General features: G+C 46.5%; 1 protein-coding gene across 6 annotated transcripts in view; it reads left to right on the top strand.

Moving 5' to 3' along the window:
* Positions 1-18036, top strand: part of HNF1B (HNF1 homeobox B) — a 71773-nt gene that overhangs the window by 13670 nt on the left and 40067 nt on the right. For 4 of the 6 annotated variants that reach the window (XM_073315732.1, XM_073315735.1, XM_073315734.1 and 1 more), the window contains exons 2-4: positions 849-1048; positions 6261-6525; positions 8073-8311. In XM_073315732.1, coding sequence (XP_073171833.1) covers positions 849-1048; positions 6261-6525; positions 8073-8311 — 704 coding nt within the window. The remainder of the gene's footprint in view (positions 1-848; positions 1049-6260; positions 6526-8072; positions 8312-18036) is intronic. The other 2 variants (XM_073315736.1, XM_073315737.1) reach the window with 1 other exon arrangement.

The raw sequence follows: 18036 nt of genomic DNA, 5'->3' as shown, positions 1-18036 counted from the left end.
TTAATGCCGTGTGAAAGGGCATAGAACAGAGGCTAGGTAAAAAGAAAAATGTCCAATTTTCACAAAATTAGAAGTCTTCGCTATCCGCTGTGTTTATGGAGGGAACTCCCATTATGGAACCTGGAGCTCCCCGTTGTTCCTACATATCAAGGAGAGGGATTATTATTACCATTACTACTACTCAGACTTAATGCTTCTGTTGGATCTTTTGTTCAAGGATGATGGATCTCAAAATGCTTCATTAAGCCTTGCAACACCCCTGTGAAGCAAGCAAGTTTTATTTCTATTTTACCTATGAGTAAACTGAGCCACAGACCAAGATTAGGTGGCTAGACAGAGGTGTGAAGCTGGGAATGGAACCTAGAGCTCCGACTCTGTCCCTTGCTTTAACCACTGGACAACATTATCAAATTTACTTTTCATCCAGCTGAGGTTATTCCTGCTGGAAGCGGGATGTGACCGGAAGGCGTAAATTTGTGGATCAAATACTAGAGGGTCAGATTGAGATTAAGGGACTGATCCTGCCCCCTTTGGAGTGAAGGGTCTTCCAGGGCAACAGGGTGGGATCTGTCCTTGTGCAGGGCTCATGGATAGAGTGATTTTTAAGGAGGCCGACCCATCATCAGTGAAACTGCCCAACTTGGGCAATTGCAAGGAAATCCTGTTGTGGGGTTTGGGATGCCCACCTGTAATGGATTCTGGCTTCCCTCGTGCATTCAAAAGGCCTAATGCTGCCATCCTACTGGTAATAGATTCTTAGCCATCAGCCTGAGGTTTTTGTCATTGGAATAAGCTCACCCTGGGCACCCCCCCTCCCAGACCAAACTCACTGTTTGTTTCCCCTGTAGTGAGGACCCCTGGCGGGCGGCGAAAATGATCAAAGGTTACATGCAGCAGCACAACATCCCCCAGAGGGAGGTGGTGGACGTCACAGGCCTGAATCAGTCTCACCTCTCCCAGCACCTCAACAAGGGGACACCTATGAAAACGCAGAAGCGGGCAGCCCTCTACACCTGGTACGTCCGGAAGCAGAGGGAGATTCTCAGACGTAAGTAGTCTGCTTACTTACAGACTAAGTTCCTTCTGGCCTGGGCGCCGCGGCTCGTTACCATGCAGATCTGCTCTGAAAAGTTCCGTATAGTGGGGCTTCGTGTTTCTATTGATACCTCGGTCCAGTCATGCACACGTTTGGCTTTAAACCCCTGATTTAACAGGGCCACATGGTTCAAGTCAAGCACGTGCGTAGTGATTTGCTGCATAGGCATGGATTTACATGCTTAAAATTAACCAAGTGATGAAAATGCTTTGTTGAATCAGGGCTTGAGTCTCTCGGTGGTTTCTGTATCAGATGTTCTCAGTCCATCAATGAAATGAAGCAGGTAGAAAATGAATAATCCCCCCCTTTTTTCATGCTCAAATCATAGCTTATTGTCTTACTGAGACATTTCATGCCTTGAAGCATGCATAACGTCCTGATTTAGCTGTCCATGTGATCACCACAGCTCCTTGGTAGTGCCATTACTCAAAGGATTATACTGCATTTTTGGTGCTTTGTTTGAAATTTTACTGCATAAAATTTAAAAAAAAAGAGATGCATCTTAAGTACATGTTTTTTGAAAAAGCCCATAAGAAATACAGTGAAGCCCAATGAGCAGCAACGTTCAACTTCCATATAGCCCCCATTAAAATCACTTTGAATTGCCCCATGTATGTGTTACAATTAGAACCAGACAAATCATTCATAAGGAACACCTGATTTAGATGACTTTTGCCTCTCTGTCCGCAGCTTCTCACATTTATTCATTTTTCACAAATATGTGGGAAATATTTTCTTCAAAATATTTTCTTCAAATAATCCTTGGTCCTTGGCTTGTTTCTGAACAGTTTGTTGGGAGGATTCTAAACTCAAGCTGATTTGATTGGACACATAAGTCATCTGATATTATTTCTGTTCCCGGATTGCAAGGGTATGACTCTTAGAATCAAATTTCTGGGGGAGAATACTTGTGCTCTTTGGCCCCAGCTGAGCCTAACTCAGATACCGTGAAGGGTCCCAGCCGCTTCAGTGGGGTTAGTCATGTGCTTCGTTAGGCACATGCATAAGTATCTTTCTGAATTAGGGCCTCGGAATATTTTTATAACGCTTGCTTAAAACTTGCTGTTGCCCTGGATGTTCCAATCAGTGAACTTATTTGCGGCAGTATTTGTGGGAAATGAACCCTTAAAAAGGGGGATGTGAACACAGCAGAAAAAAATCTGTTTTTTCAGAGATGTGACTACTTGAGGAAATCTTTTTGGGGCAATATTTTCCAGTACTCTAGCTTATTTTCTCTAGCAATATTTTCCAGTACTCCAGTACTTATCATGTTTGCCAGGCTGTTAGGAATCTTCCCCTGGATTCTTAAAGTGGCAATGACAAATGCCTTGGACAAAAATTGTAGTTTTAATATATTGATAGAAATATAGTTGTCAATTTAAAAAAAATAATTGAAATCAGCTGGGTTTTTTTGCCTGAATATAAACATGCCTCTGCAGTGTTTTACAAACCACTGGTTGGTTACAGCCTTGTGCTAATGCATGAAAATCAGAAAGTTTAATATATTGGATAATGGAACAAAGAGCAATAATGAGTGTAGGTTTATATGGTGAGACTCACGCTCATGCAGAAGTGCAATTGAGCACACCTTAAGCTTAGGGTTTGTGGGACTTTAAATGGTGCTGAAACTGATGAATTTCACCCACAAAGACTAGGCCTTGCCAGAGAAACTGGTTACTTCGTGATAGAATTAGTCAGCAGGTGATGGGAGCTCAGTGAACATGACATATTTGGATCTTAGTAAAGCATTTGCTACAGCATCTGTGAGAGGCCAGGAACAAAAAATAGAAGCAGGATCGACTGATGAAGTCTGATTCTGATCCCATTGGTGGGATTTGTCATTGAATTCAGTGCGAATGGGAACAGATCCTAGAAGTAAATACGCATAACTTTTAAGTGATCAGTAAGTTGGGGCACATGAATTTGCACATGTTTGAAGGAGGGAGATGATTTTGGGGGTAGCTTGGGGTGATGGGCTGAAATTAAGAAAGAGAACTTTCCTGCGTGGACAGGGCAAGGGACTCAGTGACCTCGTTCTTGACTAGTCTGATGTCCCTGTCGAAATGAAATGAAGTACAAACTAAATGAAGCAAGCAGCCAGCCCAAGTGGTGGAAAGTTAATTAGAATTTTAAAATTCTTTGCTTTAATGATCTAAGGCCAAGTTTGTAGCTGTATATGGAAGGACAATAGTGTTTCCTCCATCATTCCTTTTAAAGGAGTATGGCCCCTTTTAAAACAAAAATCCCTAAAATTCCTGGGTGCTGCATTTCCATGTTTCCTGCAGTGATTCTTAGGCAATGAAGAATGCAGAAAGGTTTCAGGTTGTTCCTGTGGCCTTCTTTAACAATCCCAATCTCGCTTGTGCCATCGAGTTGAATGGCCCCACAGACCTCGACTTTACTCATGTAATTAGTCCTTACTTCTGCAATTCATCTCATTGAATCCAACGGGGGCTATCCACGTGAGTCAAGGTTTGCCGGGGTTGAGCCCTAAACTGTGTCTTAACAAGTAGTTCAAAACTTGTCCTCCCAACGGGATGGAGTATCGGTCTATTTCAGGAAGATACGGAGTCCAGAAAGTCTTTCAAACTGAATGTCATTGCTTTGAAAATCCACCTAGAGGGAAAAAATACCAACCTCCTGCTCCAACCTTGGCCTCTGTTTTCTGCTTCTCTTGTTGTTGTCCCAAGGGAAAAGCTATTATAAAAAGAGGGAGAATTTCCCTGCAAAACCGAGAATAATAAAACCGGCCATCAATCTCCCTTTACTGCTGCGCTGACAGGCCCCAGCTCTGTGGCAGGCAGGCATGGAAGGTCACCCGTTCTCCTCATGCCTCTGCTGAGCTGCATTGCCCAAGGTGTTCGGTTTTGGAAATGGCGATCCCGCTGCATACATGGGTTGATTTAAGCTTCCTTACTGCTGTAGGAGTGTGTGTGTGTTTCCCATTAATTTGAAATGGAGCTGTATCAAAGGAGGGGAGTTCTTTAGGAACAAAGAGAGGCAGAATTCGGGGGGGATCTTTGAAGTCTGACTGCCTAACTCATAATGTATTAGTCTAAGTTCACAGAATCCCCCACCCCCGAACAAGTACACGGCAGGCACAGAAAGCCAGGCCATGAATATGTATGGCCTGCATATGACTTCTCATTAAGGGAGCTGCCACACAGCTCAGTGAGGCTCATACATATCCATAATAATTTTAGAACATGCATCTGCGGCTGTGTCTTGGCATAGGCATGGGAAGGCATTTCGCAGATTAGCTGCAGTCGCAAGATGGAGAGGTGAAGCTCAGAGAAAAGCCACATATTCGGGAAAGCTGGACCTTTGCCCTATGGAACCTTCTCTGAACTGCCAAAAATTCTGAACTTCCCACCCGCAGTCGTTGGTCATTGTCTTGGGACTCTGCACTTCCAGGTCCCAGCTTGGTGCAGAGGGGAGAGAACCTGGTCTCATAAGATTTCCAGCCTGGCTTTGCAAACTTAAGAGATTTGCACAGAGAATCTTCCAAATCCTTGGATGCGTTCTCTGAACTTTGAATGGAACAACTGACCCTTTCAGATTAGCCCATGGCTACTTGATTATTACTGCATACTTGTAGCATCTTGAGGCCTTGACGTGGGGCTGGTCTACACAATGTTAGGTCGGCCTAACTACATTGCTCAGAGCAGTGAAAAATGTCACACGCTGTGCGATGTAATTAAACTGAGCTATGCTTCAGTGTAGACACTGCTGGGTAGACTGAAGAATTCTTCCATCCACCTAGCTACTGCTTCTCGGAGGGGTGGATTTACTACAACAATGGAAGAACCCCTACACCTAGTAAGAGACAGTCCCTGCCCTGGAGAGCTCACCCTCAAGACAGACAAATGGTGGGCGCTGGGGGAACTGAGGCACAGAGAAACTGAGTGACTTATCCAAGGTTGCCCTTGGCACCTTTCTCTCGAGTTGATATCTGCTCCATTTTGAGAAGTTGGCTATTTATTTTTTATGCAACTGAGCCCCTCTGAAACATTACTGAACAGATTCACAGCACCCTGCTGAGAGAAGAAACTGAGGCACAGATAAGGGGAGTGACTAGCCCAATTGCCAGCCTTCCTTGAATGTGTCCTAACCACAAGCCATTCCCTATCTCCCCCTTCCCACCAGGGTAATAATCTGTAAAGTGCACTGATGGCTCTATATAAAACATTGAAATTAGGGGTTACGTTTAGTGCTCAGCTACATTCGTGTCAATCCAGAGCAAACCCACTGAAGCCGGTAGCTATTCTGGATTGGCACTGGTGCTGCTGAGTGCGGGATGGGGTGTGGAGACTGGAACTCTGGGGAAGCCCGTTGGAAGGGTAACGTAAACCAGTCTAAAAAGCATCAAAGATGCAAACAGCTCACCCAAGAGAGGGTCCATTAAAAGGTGTCGGGGTTGCCCTAAAGGGCCAGCCTTGGTCTTAGTACATGGTTTTGTGCAAGGGCTGTTCACAAGTCTGTATTTCATGTTTTTCATTGCTAGGGAGTGGGTGGGTTTGGGAAAGGCAGGGAGAAGTGGGTTCCCTCTCTGATCCTGCTGGTATCCAGATTGCTGCCTGCAAGTAAATTGCCTATTGTTTCAAACTGCAGTCCTGCTAAGGCTCTTTAGGAGAAGAGATCAATGGCACAGACTGAAGTGATTAGCCAGCCCCAGTCTCACACATCCAAGGATAACTTTATTGACCTTTCAGTTGATGGCAGTGGTGTTTGGCTGGTGTGTACTGTGCTGGGTCTCAAAATTGTTCATGTGACTTTGCTAACAAACAAAGCAAAGAAATTGGCGTCAATGCAGCAATCACTGGGTGATAGTCTCTGGCCCGTTTTATGCAGGAGGCCGGACGAGATGGTTCCTCCTTATCTTAAAATCTACTGTTATTTTTATTTATTATTTATTTGTATTGTGGTGGTGGCCAAGAGCCCCATCCACTGACCAGGGCCCCCTGGTGGTAGGTGCTGTACAAACAAAAAGATAGTCCCTGCCTGAAAGAGCTTAAAATTTCAGTATAAAACAGACAGCAAGTGGATACAGGGAGGCAGATGGGGGAGCACAAGGAAACAATGTGACGATATGAATATGAATGCAGGTTATTTTCTGAGTGGCAGTGGCTACAGGCCAGATCAAATCTGCTCCTTTCTCTTTCAGAATTCAACCAGACAGTCCAGGGTTCTGGAAATATGACAGACAAAAGCAGTCAGGATCAGCTGCTGTTTCTCTTTCCAGAGTTCAATCAGCAGAACCAGGGCACGGGCCAGCTCGAGGACACCTGCTCTGAAACCCCCAGCAAGAAGATGCGACGGAATCGATTCAAATGGGGGCCTGCCTCGCAGCAAATCTTGTACCAAGCCTACGACCGGCAAAAGAACCCTAGCAAGGAGGAAAGGGAAGCCTTAGTGGAGGAATGTAACAGGTAAAATGGCACTGAGTTGGCTCAAGAGAATATTACTCTCCCCCCAGCTCCATTGTCTCTCAATTAGCTGGAAAGCCTTTGTTTAAAAAAACAATCAAACGAAGGAAGCCCCAAATCCCTATGGTCCTAGGCTTCTAGTTGGTGCTGTTGGAGAGAGGGAATCTGCTATACTTAATAGGAGCCTGGCTCCACGGATAAATGACAATCGAATCCTGGAAAATATGTTCCATCACTTCCCTTCTGCACAATTCTTCAGTGAAGGCGCCTGTCAGCATAGTTAATTCACCTCCACGAGAGGTGGTAGCTGTATGGATGGGAAAAGCCTTCCCAGCAACGTAGCGTTGTCTACACCAGGGGTTTGGTCGGTATAACTGAGTCAGTCGGGGTGGGAGGGGATTTCACCCCCTGTGAGTGACACTGTTATACCGAGGTACATTTCCAGTGCAGACCTGGCCTGAGCATAAATTCTTTCCTTCCCCAAAAGAAGATGCGATGGGCCTGAGTTCAAGGTTTGGCTCAGACATTCCCCAAGGCTTCTGTGCATGTGCGTGTATTTCTGTTGATTGAAGCTCTGATCCAGAAGAGCAGCCAAACATGTACATAACATGAACATGAGCAACACCACTGCAATCAAGGGGACTATTCAAGTGTTTGCCATTGAACTAGGCGCTTACGGCCTCTGCTGGATCAGGGCCCTGTACAGGCCACAGAGTTTGGATCCGAATCCCAGCTCTTTCCAAGTTCAGTGGTATCCACACACAGGGTTAGGGTTTGGGTTTGTGCCCATCCCGAATACCAAGTTTAGCCTTGTTTAGGGAGGGGTGGAAAAATCAGAACCACGCCCCCCACCAGCCCAACCCTTTGCCCATTTTTACACCCAGCACAAAATCAAACCACTCCTTGGGGTTCTCAGATGCTGAGAATTACTTTTATTTTATTAACTTTTTTAAATGCTGCTTTGGACTAATAGATCTTGGCCACGATTGGAACTGCAGCTGCAAGGTGCAAGCAAGGGCAAGGAGAGGAAGGGTCAACCAGTGCCTTAGACTGGGATTTGGGTTACAGGGGTTCAATTCCCTGTTCTTCCCCCACCCAGAATTCCTGGGTGACCTCGGGCAGGTCACGTCGTCTCTCTGTGCCTCAGTTCCCCATCGTAAAATAGGGCAGTGCCATAATCCCATTTCACCGGGGTTTAGTGAGGATAAATACCAAGAGGTGATGGACCAGATAAGTACCCTCCATGGACGGGTGATCTTATAAACACCTACAAAAAATGTCTTGCGAAAGAGTGTGATCTAGCTGATGTGCTGCTGTTTCACCGTGTGGCCTTGGGCAAGTCACCCTTCCCCATTCTGCCTCGGTTTCCCCACCTGTAAAATAGGGGTTTTGCTTCATCACCTACTGTGCAGAGATGTCACGGGGATGCACTCGCTATTGTCCTTATAGTGCTTTGAACCAGTAAAGGGCCATGGAAATGCGATGTATCATTATGGACTTCATAGCAGCAAGTGACCCATTCCAAAGTGTTCTCTTCATTCCCCACCTAGGGCGGAATGTCTCCAGCGAGGAGTGTCCCCCTCCAAAGCGCACGGGCTGGGATCCAACTTGGTGACGGAGGTTCGCGTCTACAACTGGTTCGCAAACCGACGGAAAGAGGAGGCTTTCCGCCAGAAGCTGGCCATGGATGCCTACAGCACGAGCCAGCCACACAGCATGAACCTCCTGCTGTCCCACAACTCACCCCATCACACGCAGCCCAGCTCTTCGCCCCCCAGCAAAATGGCAGGTAAGTGAGAACCTAACTGTGTGCAAAGGGGAGTAGGAATCGTTTCTTCAAACCGCTTCTTAGTGTATGTGGGGAGGGAAGAGTGATCTTGTGGGAAGCAGGAATCTGGAGATCTAGCTCTGTTGTCTCTGTGAGCTGGAGTGATTTTAGTCTGTTTCCCTTGTCTGTAAAATAGGGCTAGATTCCCTAAGTGACAGGGTGGTGGTGATGTGGCTTGATGCAATATTGTCTGTGAAGAAGAAGGATGAGCTTGTTGTGAAGGCACCAGACTGGGTCTCGGGAGGCGTGGCTTCCATTCTTGGTTCTGTGACAGATTCTCTTTGTGACCTTGGGCAAGTCCCTTTGCACCTCTGTGCATCAATTCCCTGTTTGTACAATGCAGGGGTGTGGTACTTTGCTTTTCCAAACCTGGACCTGGGGTAGAGTTTAAGGCTTTAATCTGTCTGGTCTATTTAAACTCCTTGAGACAGGGACTGTCTCTCTTAATATGTGTATGTAAAACACCTGATACAATGGGACTCTGATCTTAGCTGGCCCCTCTGGGTGCTACCGTAATACAAACGTGAAGGTGTTGGAGAAGAGCAGTAGATGATGATTACTGATGTTATGTATTGATTGCAAGTTGGATTTCAACAAGGTGGAGCCTCTTTTGATTTTTGCTGGTTTTATGACATTGATTCGATTCCTTACACTAGCCAGAACCAGAAAAGAAGTGTGTGGCTTTCACTGCTTTGGGCATTCACTGGGTGTGCAAGTGAGTTTACTGGGGGAAGAAAGGGTGCGGCAGGAAAAGCAACTAAGAAGGATTTGATTGTAAGCTCTTTGGGGCAGGGCCCATCTTTTTGTTCTGTGTTTGTACAGCGCCTAGCACCATGATGCTACTAGGGTGCTACCACAATGCAAATAAATAGTAGTAGTAATAAGAAGGGTGAAAGATAAAGCAGCCATGTAGTTCCACTTTCAAAACACAGCCCTGTCCTCCACACTGGGGAGCATAAGCAGATGCAACATTTATGGCGGGGTAGAACGTAGTCCCCATGCAATAGCAAATTGGTGTAAGTCACTCATTTTGCACACCCACTGAACACGAACTGGAGCAAGTTTACATGCTTTCTACCCCTTCGGCCCAATATGTAACTTGCATCCCATTTATTTCATGCCTGAATGTGACCCTAAGAATCATTCCTCTGACCTGTAATGTGAAATCAGTGGGGTTGCATGAGCGTAGTTGGGAGCAAAATTTGTCTCCCTGTTACGTGAAGTATCCCCTGTAATTCTCCTTCAAACTGCTGCTAAGTCACTCTTTCTGAAATGAGCACTGTCCAAACTTCCGCTGCAGAACCCCCATGCCATGCAAAACTCCCCTGCTTTCGGGCTTTACTTACAAATCCAAGTTTTGACTCACTGAAAGTACTGCTAAGATTCACAAACCCGCGTTGAGTGGAGCCTCCAGGTCTCCACTAAGCTGAGGAGCGAGTTACAATAGTGCATTGGAACTAGGTGAAACTTGGCCAATTTGACTTGAACTTTTTGCACTGAGATTTTGCATTTGCTTCAGGCCTATGCAGGAGGGTTGAGCTAATCCATGAGAGTCTAAACCCCCTGTCACCGCACATGTCTACAAACCCCCACGAGAGAACACTCAAGGATGGGATCTGAGTGGGGTTTGAAAGAGTGGATTGATCAGATACTCAGAAAACAGCAGGATAAGCCACTCAATGTCCGTTCAGCCACCTCAGCATAACAGATCATGAGACGGGGTTGCAATGCGCAGAGGCCCTGCTCTTTTCCCCCTGCATCCTGCCCTCCCCCAAACCCAGCAGTCATCTCCCAACCCCATCCAGTGAAGAGCCGTTGACTCCTTTCCCATGGCCAGCAGAGGGGTTGGCTGTGCTTTTTTGACACCCAGGCCACCATGATTGCAGATCGAGGCTCTAGAAGACCTCCTCTGCCTCACTAGCATATCACTCCACCTCGGGGTATCGACGCTTCACCCCCAAAAAGGTGCCTGTCTCTGTCCTTGTCAGGAGGAGACGATGGTCTTGTGGTGAAGATCCCTGGGCTGGGAGTCTGGGAAACCTGGGTTCTTCCCCTTGGTCTCCCTTTGTGACCTTGGGCAAGTCACTTCACTACTCTGTGCCCTGTTTTTCCTCAGCTGGCGTTCACAAACGCTTCTCCTCGCACATGTCCTCGTGAGTTTACGGGCTGGAAGGCACAGGGAGCACATAGGAGAAAATGCAGAATATGGTGATGCAGATACTGTGGGTACAAACCGTGGTGTGTGTGGCTGCTGTGCTGTCAACCAGCCGCACCCCAGACGGAGGCGCATGGGAAGAGATTTTTAAGTCCAGATCTGCTCTCTTGGCAGGCTTGCCAACTTGCTGGCGCAGTTTGGCCCTTTGACAGCGGGGCAGAGCACTGTGCTGGGCTGTGTTGGAATAATGCAGGGGACTGCCTGTGGTGGGAGCTAGTTGGCATAGGCCCACCCCACTGCCTTTCAGAATAGCCCATCCTATGAAAGCTGCGCCTGGAATTTAATGTGTGGTGCGCTTTGTTTCGCTCGAGAGGGCAGGGTGTTACCAGGTGCATGGCTGTTCAGCTCTTCCCTATAGGGTAGCCTCTGCTGAGCTTGCACAATCCGCTGGCATGCTGAAGACTTGGGTGAGGAGCTGTGGCAGGAAGGGATGGTTTGGTCTCCACTCTGGTGTCTGGGTGACAACTTACTTGCAAGGCACAGAATTGTCTTCCTCCTCCCCACACCAGCCAGAAAAAACAACAGTGTTTTATGGTCTTTTGGTCTGAGCCAGGCTGGCTTGAGGAACTGGGAACTGAGAACTGATTCCACCATGAAATATCAGTGTAGATGTCTGCATGTGCCCTATTCCTCTGTCCCACACATCTCAGTTAAACTCACTGAAGAGACAGAACTTCTCTCTGTCCAGGTGATTTGTCTGGGATAAAGGCCTCGCTCCATTCTTTCCCCTTTCACAGTTGGATTCATTTCCATGTTCTTGTTCTTTAATTCATCTGAGATTTGCAACAATGGGGAAGGACCGAAAGCAAATGGACAGAAAATTCTAAATAGATTTAAACCAGAGACAGCATCACTGTGGAGCAGGGAGGGAGGGAGGGGACTCAGAAAAGAACTAGGCTAGAAGAGAGTGGAGGCTAATCAGAGAAGTCCCTAACTTGAGTGAGTGGTGTGGGGCAAGAGGCATTGTTGGGAAAACAATCCCCATTGTCCTTGTACCTGTAATCTACACACCAAAGTCAGCAAGCTCAAGAGGCAAACAAAAGAGGGCAGCTTTCTGACAAGCGCTAGGGTCGCGTGGGGGTCAGTGAGGGGTCAGCGGCTCTCACTGTTGGGTCTTTCTGATGGTTCACTGAACAATACAGCATCCTCCTCTTTTGCTATAAAGAGACAATCAGAGCAATCCCTCCTACCTAAAATCCATGGGGCAGGGGATAAGAGCTGTCAGTGTCTTGGAAATCCCTCCTTAGGTACTGAGTGCTGTGTTATTTATTGTATAGCATCACAGATATACCTGTTGCTTTACAAAGACTAACAAAGACAATCCCTGCCAGAAGAGCTGCCAGTCTAAGGGAAGACAAGAGGAGGATGAGGTCAAAGAAGTGCTTACTTTGTGCCAGAGCTTGCTAGGGCTTGAGCCCTGGCACTTCTAGGCTTGGCAGTGCATAGCCCTGGCACCTCTGGGCTTGCCACATCAGTTATGAATGTAAAAATATCGCTTGAGCCCCAGCATTGAATTGCTTGAGCTCTGGCACCTCTTTTAGTACAAATTAAGCACTGGGGCAAAGAGAAAAGAACAATGCTTTCTGTCCAGGTTACTTGTTATACCCATTCTTGAGACATGGTCCCTGACCTTACGGAGCTTACAGTCTAACTTGGATAACTTCACTTTTGAATAAGAACTGTCTCTCTAGCAAGGGAATGAACAAATGGGGCATATTTTCCCACACACCCACCCCCATCCACTGGAGCCCCATTGCTGACCTGCAGACAAAGCTACTTAACTCCTGGCGACAGGGGGAGGTAAGATTTGGCACATGCTTGTAGTACTGATAAGGGTGGCAGTCTTGGATGGTCTCACCCTTCCATGCTACTCAGAGCAGCATCATGCGGGATTTTCTGCTTTTCCTGAGCCCAGCCACAACCCTCCAGATGAGTGGTTGCTCAGCTGGAGGGACTTCCATGGGCTTGGTGGGGAAAGAGGAGAAGCTGGATTCATGGGCTCCCTCCATCCACTGTATGGGTTTTCTTTATTTTCTTTCCAGAACACGCAGCCTTGTTTTCTATTCCTGTTCTCTGCATCACTCTTTGCAGGGACCCTAGGCCTGTTCTCTGCATCACTGTTTGCAGGGACCCTAGGCCTCGTGCTTGCATGAATTGATGCTGGTTAACTATGTGGAATGTCCACTTTTTGTGCTGAGCCGCCTGTGATGTGTTCCCAGGAGTCCACGGACATGGAAGTGGGTTACCCGTGGAACTTTAACCTATGCTACAAATTAACATGTTGTTATCAGGTCAGTCGCTTCAGTCAGACAGCAGGTGATCACTTTGGGCATCAGTATTAACATGAGTGAGCGACTGGTTTTAATGCCACATTTGCGCATCTCTGCTGGGATGCTGCAATTAATCATCTGGACTTGAGAGAGTCAGCAAGGGAACAAAAAGTCAGAGAGGGCTGGGGGAAGACAGAAGGCAAATCTCACAGAGGGGCTAAGGTGGGATGTTTGAACTAGGAAATCACAGGGCCTGTTTGGGCCCCTCCTGTTAAATGCTCAATAACGCAGCTCCCTGATGTATCTCTTTGGTACCTATCACTTAACGATCTGCCCTCATTCAGAGCAGGCACCTAGGGTAATGAACAAGAGGATATTTTTTTCTGTGCAGTCCATCCAAGATCTCAGCGTGGTTTTCAGACATCGGAGAATTTAGTCCCATGATCCCCCTTGGAAATATGTCTTTTTCTTGCCTGCATTACGGTGAGGGGTAAATAATTATTTTACAGTATATATTTCTCACTTTGCATTTACCATTGCACCCTCACCTGGAGCTCTGGCTGCATTACAAGCATCAAATAGTAACACACACGAATTAGGACATTGAGATCCTCCCAAAGACTCTGCAACCACACAAGCCATACTGCAACCAAGGCCTACTCTTATTTACACCAGTGTAAATCCAGGGTGACTCCACCGAAGCAAAAGGAGTCCATTTGGATTTATGCTGGTTTAGCACAGCGTGGCCTGTGGGATATATTTCAGAACATAAATGTAAGGCACTTCTGAATGGGTGCTGAAGGTATTATGGTAATGTCATTATAAAAGCAGGCTTATGTGGGGGGAGTCTATTTGCCATCAGTAAGGAAAGCTTTAGGATTGCTACTCATCCAGCGGCCATGCATCCATTCCACATACAGCAAGTACATGATGACCAAAATGTGACCCTAACCCTGGAATGTCCCCCACAATAGGGGTGGCAGGGAAGAAGTTTGCCCTTCTGTCATAGGCTGATTGCTTACAAGGTGCCCTACAAGCACATTGTCAGCAAAATCAGCTGTTTTCAGTGTTCTCCTCCTGGCTTTACAATAATACACCAGCATGCAGCCCTGCGTTGTCATGGCATTGTCCCCCTGATGCATGCTTAATTGACAATTAAGCTGGGGCTTTGAACAAGCTTTGTTGCCTTTGATGTGTCCTCATCCTTCCACTGCGTATTGGGTCGCTCCATGACATCCTTTGTCTTCTTCTATTAGGGGGACTGCAATTGCTGTAACCATGTTCATTTATCTTGAGGCTGGAAGGCCGTTAAGCTTAGGCCTTTATTTTCCTAGCACTAGACTCAGCCAGCAGGAGCTGTCCCGGGATATAGGCCCCAGTGACAGCCTATTCTGAGGCTTCTTTTGAGCAGGCCAGGAGTGATGGCTGCCTCCCTGATCTAGTTACTCAATTGGAGAAAGGCCCCTTTGGAAAGGTCAGAAGGGGTTGGCTGTGGGAACTGATTGAATTTGCTGGAGACTGGTGCTCATATTGATTGGATTCCTCAAAGAAGGAGGAAATTGGCACAGGATATGAGTAAGGCTGGCCTTGGATCTCGGGCGCATGTGTGACTGGCAGCTTTCTGGCTATGCTGAAGGGCACTGCTGTCTGCAAAGGGCAAGCCGGTTTCTTCAGAGAGCAGGATTCTTGCCATATTTTCATACCTACTCCCAAGAACAGAGCAGCCTAGAAGAGCAGAGAGATCCAGTATATGATCTCGAGATGGGGATGGTGGGGTGCCTGGCATAGGGAGTAGGATTTTAACACTGCTTTTGGAGAGTGAGGAGGGGGTTGGAGTGGGGAAAGGGCCTTTGGTAATAAGGAGAATATTTTCGTCTATAGAGGGATCTTTGGGGTGTGAGAAGAGGGTCTATTGAAGCATCCAGATCCATGTTTCTGAGGCTTTCCCCTTGACTAGCGCTGGTAACTGATTGGGTGGGGGGCTTTTAAGGAGGGCACAGCACCGTCCAGACATGCTGGTCCTAGAGGCAGACCTGTGTGGATTTAGATTAGGGTTAGGGTTTGAGGCTGAATTGAGGTCAGAGTTCCAGCTTGGATACAACAGTATAAAACCCTCCTGAGTTGCTTTCATGTGATTTTTTTTCATTTATTAATTTTTTAAATTTTTTTTTGGCCCCGAATGGCAGAAATCTCTCAACTCCCTAATTTTAGGAGATTCTGCCATCTTGGAACACTTCAGAATTGGATCCTGATGAGGGGTCCCTTTCCACTGTTGATCCAACATTGTCTGCATAATCCCAGGGTCAGGTTCAGATCCAGGGGCTCCAATCAAACAGTATCTTTCCCCTCCCGCCCCCTCCAGAAATGTGCAGGGTGCTCAGATTCAGGGCTCCAGTTCAGATCTCATTGCTAACTCCTACCCGTAGGTTGTAAGGAGCCCTCAGATTGCTGGTTAGTGACTTCTTCCCCAAGCATTTTTAATCAGGGCGGAGTAATGCCTGCAAGAAAGCAGCAAGATGCAATTGGCTGGCAGCTCCCCCTACCAGCTGTTTCACCGACCTCAACTCTGGTTGTCCATGCTGGGATTTGAACTGTCCTTGCACCATGTGTGCGGCTGTCTGGAGCACTAAATGCCTTAACAGCTTAATGGCATGCCTGACTGCAGCAGCACCCACTTCCTATCCCCCCCTCCTCCAGCCTCCCTCTCCAAATGACTTCTATGGCCTGGAAATAATGGGATTTGAATGTATGGGGCAGTGGCAAAATCGTTCCTATGTTTAACATCTTTGGTTAAAAAGAGAGAATGTGTATTCTTCAATGAAGGGAGTGTGAGTACCATGGTTAGTGCCTAGAGGGCCTTTATTTAAAAACAAATCAAAATAAATACACGTGAAATCCTCTGGGGGTATCCATTCATCTAATCCTTAACCCTAGTTTTTAATTATTCAGAGATGGATATTTTACAGCCTATTTAAGTGGCACAACTACTATCATAAGGGGAACTTGTGGCACCTTAGAGACTAACAAATTTATTTGAGCATGAGCTTTCGTGAGCTACAGCTCACTTCATCGGATGCATGCAGTGGAAGTGAATGCATCCGATGAAGTGAGCTCCAGCTCACGAAAGCTTATGCTCAGATAAATTGGTTAGTCTCTAAGGTGCCACAAGTACTCCTTTTCTTTTTGCGGATACAGACTAACATGGCTGCTACTCTGAAACCTATCATAAGGGGCTTTTTCTAATTCCTGAACTTGTCCCTTCCTATAGCGCATTTATCAGTGTTCTCCATTGTCTGTTTGATTTGAAGGTCAGGCTGTTTTATCTTGTGCCCTTCCCACAGACGCTGGGTTTATACCATTTTTATCTTCAGGAGTCCTGAAAACAATCAGAATATTGACGAGATTAACCAGCATAAAGCTCAAAGCATTCTGCTGTCAATTTCCACATGATAACCTAGTCAGACTCTAGGGTTTGCATACAAAGAAGCCAGGCAAGAGTTGGTTTTGTGGGTGTGTCTACTCACAAATGAGGCAACTGTGTGTCACTGGGTCCCATTCAGGCTGGCACCTGGAAGCAGCCAGAATAGGCACACACAGTATGTCCCAAATACAGCCTGGGGCCTGTGCAGAGCTAGTTCATACAGTCAGGAACAGAGAATAGTCTGCGTGGGTGCAGTGCATGGAAGCCAATGTAGGGTCATGGAGCGAACACTCATAAACATTAGCCCCCCAGCATCTGTGCTACAGCCTGAAATACCACCTGAAACAGGAGCAAATATTGGTTCTTCGGGAGAACAGAGCCTCTGTTATCCAGCTCAATGTTAACTCTACAGTTGATCTCTTATCCCACTTGCAGTGAGAGTCATCAGATCACACAGAGCCAGTGATTAAACCAGAGTGTAAGGAGAGAGAGGCCCTGAAAATAGTCATGCTGTGCCTTGGACACAACTACTATCATAAGGGGAACTTATGGCACCTTAGAGACTATCAAATTTATTTGAGCATAAGCTTTCGTGAGCTACAGCTGACAAGTTCCTGTTAACAGTGGGTCTGCTCCAAAGCTTCCTGACATCCATGGGAGTCTTTTTCATTGGCTGGCTTAGGATCAGGCTCTGTAAGAATGGCACCGCAATCTTACTGAAACCTCCTCTCCTGGACCCAGGGTCAGGACTGAGTGAACAAGTAAAGAGTGAGCAATAACCTATTCCTTGTCAGCTCTTCCTGCTTGAATCTCGTACACATAACTAATGTGGGCATGGTTTGGTGCCTGGTGAGCCAGTCATCTAGGCCAGGGAGGTGTATTTGCAGTTCAACTCAGCCAGCTTAAGCAAGCTACAGAGAAAACCATCCGTCTCCAAACAGCAGGGAGTATTGTCAAGGCCAGATCATTAGGTGGTGTAACTAGACATATGCCATTAAAATCCAGTGCGGCTAGACTAGCTCAGGAGCTAGCCCTGTATCCTCGAATGTGTCAAACTGAGAGGCATCGCGATAAAAATATATTTGTAGCATACCCTTGAATTCCTTTTGATACAAGTGAGGATCACAGTATCTGGACGCAAAACGCGGTTCGTACTTGTTCTCTAAAGGCCTATCGGTACAAAGTTGGTTCTGATCATTTCAGTTTAGATGAGTATCTTACAGGGTTGTTCTTTTTAGCCTAGGGTTACTTCCATTGGTTCCGATTCTAGATTTTAATGCTAGAGGTATACAACTGGCATTGCCCAGCAATTGCAATATTTTACTGTTCTGTTCATTGTCCTGTTAGGTCAGTACAGTGTGCTGTTAGAGCCTTTCTGGTTTTATTGGGGGTAATTAGAACTTTATGACACCAGCAGAATGGGAGGGTCTTGTCCCCATAAACAGGTTTATAATGGATATAAACTATGCACCCTATAACTTAGCGAAATTAACACTTTCAAGACAATTTGAGTGGCAGCCCAAAAAGCAAATAATGTTTCACTCAATTCACTTTTGAGCTGGAAATCTGAAAGGGAGGAAGGCTTTTTCCCCTTTTGCCCTCTAGCCCAAAGTGCAACTGAAAGCAGGGCCACTGGCTAAGATACAACCATTTGAAAAGCAAACCAATCCTTTTCATTTAGCTGGTCCTGTTTCGGTAGCTACTTCACTATTTGAAATGTTTGCAAACTGTTTTGTCCACGATGATCAAGGTAGCTCCACCACAGAAACAGCACAGATCG

Source organism: Lepidochelys kempii, chromosome 17 (genome assembly GCF_965140265.1).
Source record: "Lepidochelys kempii isolate rLepKem1 chromosome 17, rLepKem1.hap2, whole genome shotgun sequence".
Classification (NCBI taxonomy): domain Eukaryota; kingdom Metazoa; phylum Chordata; order Testudines; family Cheloniidae; genus Lepidochelys; species Lepidochelys kempii.
This window is presented reverse-complemented; position numbering and strand designations above follow the sequence as displayed.